This window comes from Bidens hawaiensis, unplaced genomic scaffold (genome assembly GCF_021521415.1).
Source record: "Bidens hawaiensis isolate Kalapana, Puna unplaced genomic scaffold, B.hawaiensis_p1.1 tig00033948_1, whole genome shotgun sequence".
NCBI lineage: Eukaryota > Viridiplantae > Streptophyta > Magnoliopsida > Asterales > Asteraceae > Bidens > Bidens hawaiensis.
The window spans coordinates 78180-83805 of NW_027495861.1; the positions used below are offsets into that span (position 1 = coordinate 78180).

At 38.2% G+C, this 5626-nt stretch overlaps 1 protein-coding gene across 1 annotated transcript; it reads right to left on the reverse strand.

Annotated features, from left to right (window-relative positions):
- Window positions 1–1361: 1361 nt before the first annotated feature.
- Window positions 1362–1955, reverse strand: LOC143585658 (uncharacterized). The gene has a single exon (XM_077067403.1). The coding sequence runs from the start codon at window positions 1953–1955 to the stop codon at window positions 1362–1364; it is 594 nt and encodes a 197-aa protein (XP_076923518.1).
- Between the last annotated feature and the right edge of the window lie 3671 nt (window positions 1956–5626).

The window sequence follows — 5626 nt, forward strand, 5'->3', positions numbered from 1 at the left end:
GACATGAATACCCTTGTCGTTGACAATATGGCCCAAGATTGAACTTCTTTAAGCCAAAACTCTCACTTAGAAAACTTGGAGTACAATTTCTCCATTTGAAGAAGGTCAAGAATGGCATGAAGGTGCTCTCTGTGGTCGTTCTTGGATTTTGAATACATCAAGAATATCATCAATGAAAACAATTAGGAATTTATCCAAGTAGGGTTTACAGACACAGTTCATAAGATCCATTAGAACCTCGGGTACATTGGTTAGCCCAAAATGAATAACACGGAATTCGTAATGCCCATATCGAGTACCGAAAGCAGTCTTGGGGATGTCATCTTCATTGACGCGAAGTTTATGATAACCCGAACGGAGACCGATCTTCGAGAAGCATGAATCTCCTTGAAGTTGATCAAAAAGGTCATCGATACGAGGAAGCGGATAACAGTTCTTGAGGGTAAGCTTGTTGAGTTCACGGTAATCGATGCACATACGGAATGAACCATCTTTCTTCTTGATAAACAAAACAGGTGCGCCCCAAAGAGAAGAACTCGGGCGAGGAAAACCCTAGTCTGAGAGTTCTTGAAGTTTGCTCGAAAGTTCTTGCATTTCAGTGGGTGCAAGACGGTAAGGGGCTTTAGCTGGTGTTAGCTCCAGGCAGGGGCGAAGCTATGTGGGGACCGGGGGTGGCCCCGCCCACTGCCGTTTTCTCCGTTAGTAAGTAATTTCGTGATTTTTCTTGGAAATTTTTATATATATTAAGCGCGGTCATCCACGATGTATTTTTCCAAAATGCTACCGGTCACTAATGATTTTTTTTTCAAATATAATACCCCATCGTTTGTCTTTTTTTTTTCTAAAACCTCACAATATTTATAAACAAAAGTTACATAATAGTAGTCATAGTAAAATATTTGTTTTTATAAATATTTTAGGTCTTTGAAATTCTTCTTCTAGGTATTCACCTTTAGGGAAGAGATTGGTACCGTACCGGTGCCGGTACCGATACCAAAATATTCGGTTCGATACCGGTATTGAACGTAAAATTTGAGATATACCGGTAACAAAACTCAAAACGTTGGTATCTATTCGGTACCAACGGTACCAAATATGTACCGATTTCGGTACTGGTACTGGTATCAATACCGAATTTGCTTATCCCTGCTCACCCATCCTTTCGCATCATCATGAATATTTTAGGTCTTTGTTGGTTAAAAAATTATTTTGTTTTTTTTATTGTAAGAACAACTGTTTGAATAAATGAAGAAAAATTAGATGTGTAGATGTCATATTGTTTGATCTGACCCGACCCGAATCACCGACACGAACCGAATCGATGACCATTTTTGAGTACGTGATTTTGGTCACCCCCGTGACTAAGCCCAAGCTTCGCCACTGGCTCCGGGTATAAGGTCAATCCGGAATTCGACTTGTCGAACCAGAAGAAGTCTGGAGACATCATCGGGAAAGTTACGCACAACCGGAATGTCAGATATTTTATTCTCTTTACGCTCTTTCTCCACTATGAAAGCTAAGTTTGCAACATACTTTTTACGAAAATAACGTTGAGCTTGAAAACATGACATAAGATTAAGCTTAGATGTAGGTGTATCATCGAAAACGTTAAGAACGCGACCATTCTTGAGAGGTATAAAAAGGAATTTCTCAAAACATACAATTTCAGCAAGATTAAGAGTTAGCCATTCCATTCCTACAATAACATCGAAGCTACCTATTTGCATAGAAATGACGTCAATACAGAACTTGACGCTATTAAGAGTTATGACGCAATCCCGAATTACTGAATCAATAATAATAGAATCCCCATCGGCTTCTTCTACGGAAAAAGGCTTAGATAACATATCCCAAGGCTTATCTGTTTTATACGCAAAATCCAAAGAAATAAAGGCACGGCCATTAGACCCTTGAGGATTATCAATTTTTGAGTTTAAAAGTTGGAAATGTACCATTCACCATGTCGCTAGAGCTGAGCTAGATTCACATTCATCGTAAAGGCACGGCCATTAGACCCTTGAGGATTTTGAGCAATTTGGTTCAATGGGGAGCTTGAATGACAGGGGCTTGAGTTGATGCAGACGGAGGAGCCATAAGCTGAGGCACTAGAGATGCATAAGTTTACGGCGCATAAACTGAAGGGGCTTGGGTTGGTAGGTTTGCACTTGATAGGCCTGAGAAGTATAGTAAGGTGCAGGATAAACTTGGGCTTGTGGTGCATGGGTGGCATAGTGGGGTGTAGGCATGACATGGGCTTGATGAGCATGAACAAGCAAAGGGAAGGTGTGGCGGAGATGGTTGGGGTCTCCACAATTATAGCAAGCACAGGTATTAGGTACACTGTGTTGAGCAGGGTTTGTAACAGGTGGTGCAGACCGTGTTTGAACGACTTGCGAACCATGACTGTAACGATTGCATTGAGTGCACAGTCGGCAAGGGATTGAGCAGGGTGATGACGGTTACATGTAGCACATAAGGGACGAGGACCAATTTAGGTTCTTTTGTTTGGGGCATTTTGGTTTTGGTTAGTTGGAGGTTGGTTATTGGGTTGGTTAATGACATAGTTTTGGTGGTTGTCCTTTCGTTTGTTGTTGTTATTATGATTCTTGTTGAAGCGGTTATTGCTGTTGTTGTAAGCAGGTTTGGGTTCGCCTTTGGAATTGGTGGATGAGTCGGTTTTGGTCTTGTCGGGAGTAGGCGCGAAATTCTTTTGGAACAAGGTTCCATCCCTAACCTGATTGTCGGTGAGGAAAGCGGCTAGGTCCATAGCCTCACTGATGGTTATTGGGTAACGACTCACCAAAGCATCACAGAAAGTTCACAGAAGGTGGGTTATGATGCAGTTAAGTTCACGGAAGCGGTTGGAATAGGTGGAGTTATCCCCACCAATTTGCTTGAGCTCCCAAAACTTAGTCTCAAGCCTATGTAGTTCATGATCATGGCAAAAAATTTCTTCATAGCCTCTTTGAGTTCCTCCCAGGCATCGCTACAACCAAATAAGCTCCTTGGTCGGCTTTCAGGGCATTCCACCAAGTGACAGATCGGTCCTCGAAAATGCTCGAGGCGAACTTTGTCCGTTTGGTGTCTGGACATTCATAGTGGATGAACACATTCTCCATCTTCTAGAACCATTGCAGCAGTTTGGTGGCCTTTTCCTCACCATGGAAAGAAGTAGGTTTGGTATTCAAAAAGTTTCTAAATTCATAATTGTTCGTAGCAGCCGAAGTAGCAGAATAATTTGAGTTGAGGCTTTGGATTAGGGTTATGATAGTGGGCATAAAAGCAACAAAATCTTTGGTGATTCTAGCAGCCAGACGACGATCGTGAGAACTAGATGAACGTTGGTGACAACAGTGGCTTCTTAGTGAAGACATTCTATGAGAAATAAAAATAAATAATCGTAAGATAAGGGGTAATATGTGTAGCTATTTATGAGATGACGCAATTAACGAGGTTAACGTGAGGTAACTAGATGAGGAGACGAGGTTAGTTTAAAAATTAAAGTTTTTGTTGAGTAAGTTAACTTTACAATAAACTAATGAAACATATTTTGGGTGTTGGCCTCCCATGAGCTTTCTATGGCAGTTTGAATGGCCCAACTAAACTAACAAAAAAGTAATGGAGTTGGACGACCCACGAGCGTTACATTGTATTTTAACTGTACAACTAAATATCGAGAAATCAAACAAGTGAGTTGGACGGCCCATGAGCGTTACATGGCATTTTAACTGTACCAACTAAATAACGAATTATCAATGAAAAAGAGTTGGCTGGCCCACGAGTGTTACATGACATTTTAACCGTACCAACTAAATAACGAACTAACGAAATAAAATATGAGTAGTTGGAGCATCCCATGAACCACCACGTATGATGAACTCTAACAAAAATAATATTCGAAACAAGTTGAGGAATGAGTAGTAGGAGTGCCCATGGATTGCATGAATTTTTCACCCAAGTAAACATTTAAAAATAATATAACACAATAATCAGAAAAAGTTACCGAATTTAGCCACGAACCACCGTGAATTCGGTTTAAAAATATAAGGAATGCAACCACTAATGCAGTTATGTTTGACAACCTAGGGTGTCGGTCATATGAAAGTTGTGTCCCGCTTTGGCCTATAAGATCGAGTACTGGTGTGAGGTTATCCTCCAGGTAAGGAATAGCCTCTTACCTTGGGTTATCGAAATCGGTTTGCCATGGTCCGACTCACAATACTCACCCCCTTCCAGTTACTACAGGACTTGTCACACAACCTAGCCCTAAGGTGAGGGAGTAAAAACAACACTAGGGAATTCTTATGGAATTTCTCAACAATAAAAGGCAATCTACTTGATTTAAATTAATTAAGAAAAATTGATTTTGAGGTTGAGGCATTGCCTCGGAGTTGTGTGTGGGTGCATGGTATTATAATAATAAGCTGAAATAAATTAACTAAGAACGCGGTAAAAAATTAAATAGAACACATAAGGCAATAAAGTAAGCCCGTATGGGCCTCCTAAGCATGTTACTAAGACATCACTAACGACCTATCTTAAACATTCGGCTCTGATATCAATTCACACCCCAACCTACGGCGGAAATGCCAGGGCTCGAACTGATTATTCACAGCTCTCAAGGTACTATTATGCAATAATTCAAATGTGGCAATATGTATGTATTTCAATTAAATACTTAAACAAATCACAACAATTTTCAAATAACCAAATACAATTCATTAAAGCAAAAATAAATATGTTCAATATTTAAGTTTTGATATATTGTGTCTTGATAATACATTTCTAACATAAGCAACCTTAATTCTTCACCAATCATGCAATCAACTCATTCTAAAACCTGCATATGTATATAAAATAGATATATTTTTGTCAACACTAGGTTGAGTTAGTAAAACACAAGTTGATTCAATACAATATAATATGAGAAAAATAAGCGAATTGTCCTTAATGTGGTATACAATCAAGCTAATGAGCAAAATATTAAGTTTCGGTAAAACCATCGCCTTGCGAATTGGGCTTTGGCTACTACGACGGTCGTATGATCATACTTAATGTGAATATGATGGGCCTCTCCAAATGCGTTCAAATAAGAAAATTTACAAGTAGCAAGTTAGGCACATAATTGATAACACACAATGTTACCAGTTGCTAAAGTGAAAACTAATAGTATGTAAATACTGTAAGTACGCATATGTCCCCAAAAGTTTGGAAAACATGTAAAAAGAAGGGGAGCGATTACTCACCTTATCAATAAGTGAATGCTTGAATATAATAAGAACAATGAATACTACGTGTCACGCTTGCTGAGAATTAGCAAAGACAAATCCTAAGCAAGAGTAATAATCGAATAACACTACGAGTTAATAGATTGGCTAAAATAGAGAATTGATATATGTACGTGTATTTGCGAAATAATAAATTATTTACAGTTTATTATGAAAATTGATTTCTTATTACTTAATATTATAAATAATAATATAATTATTCATAAAATACTTGCACTTATTATTATTAAAGTTGTAATAAATCATATATAAATATTTATAAAAATACAATTGGTTTAGAAAATAGTAGACCAAATAATTATGTAAAATAATAAGGTATATTATATATTTTAAGTATA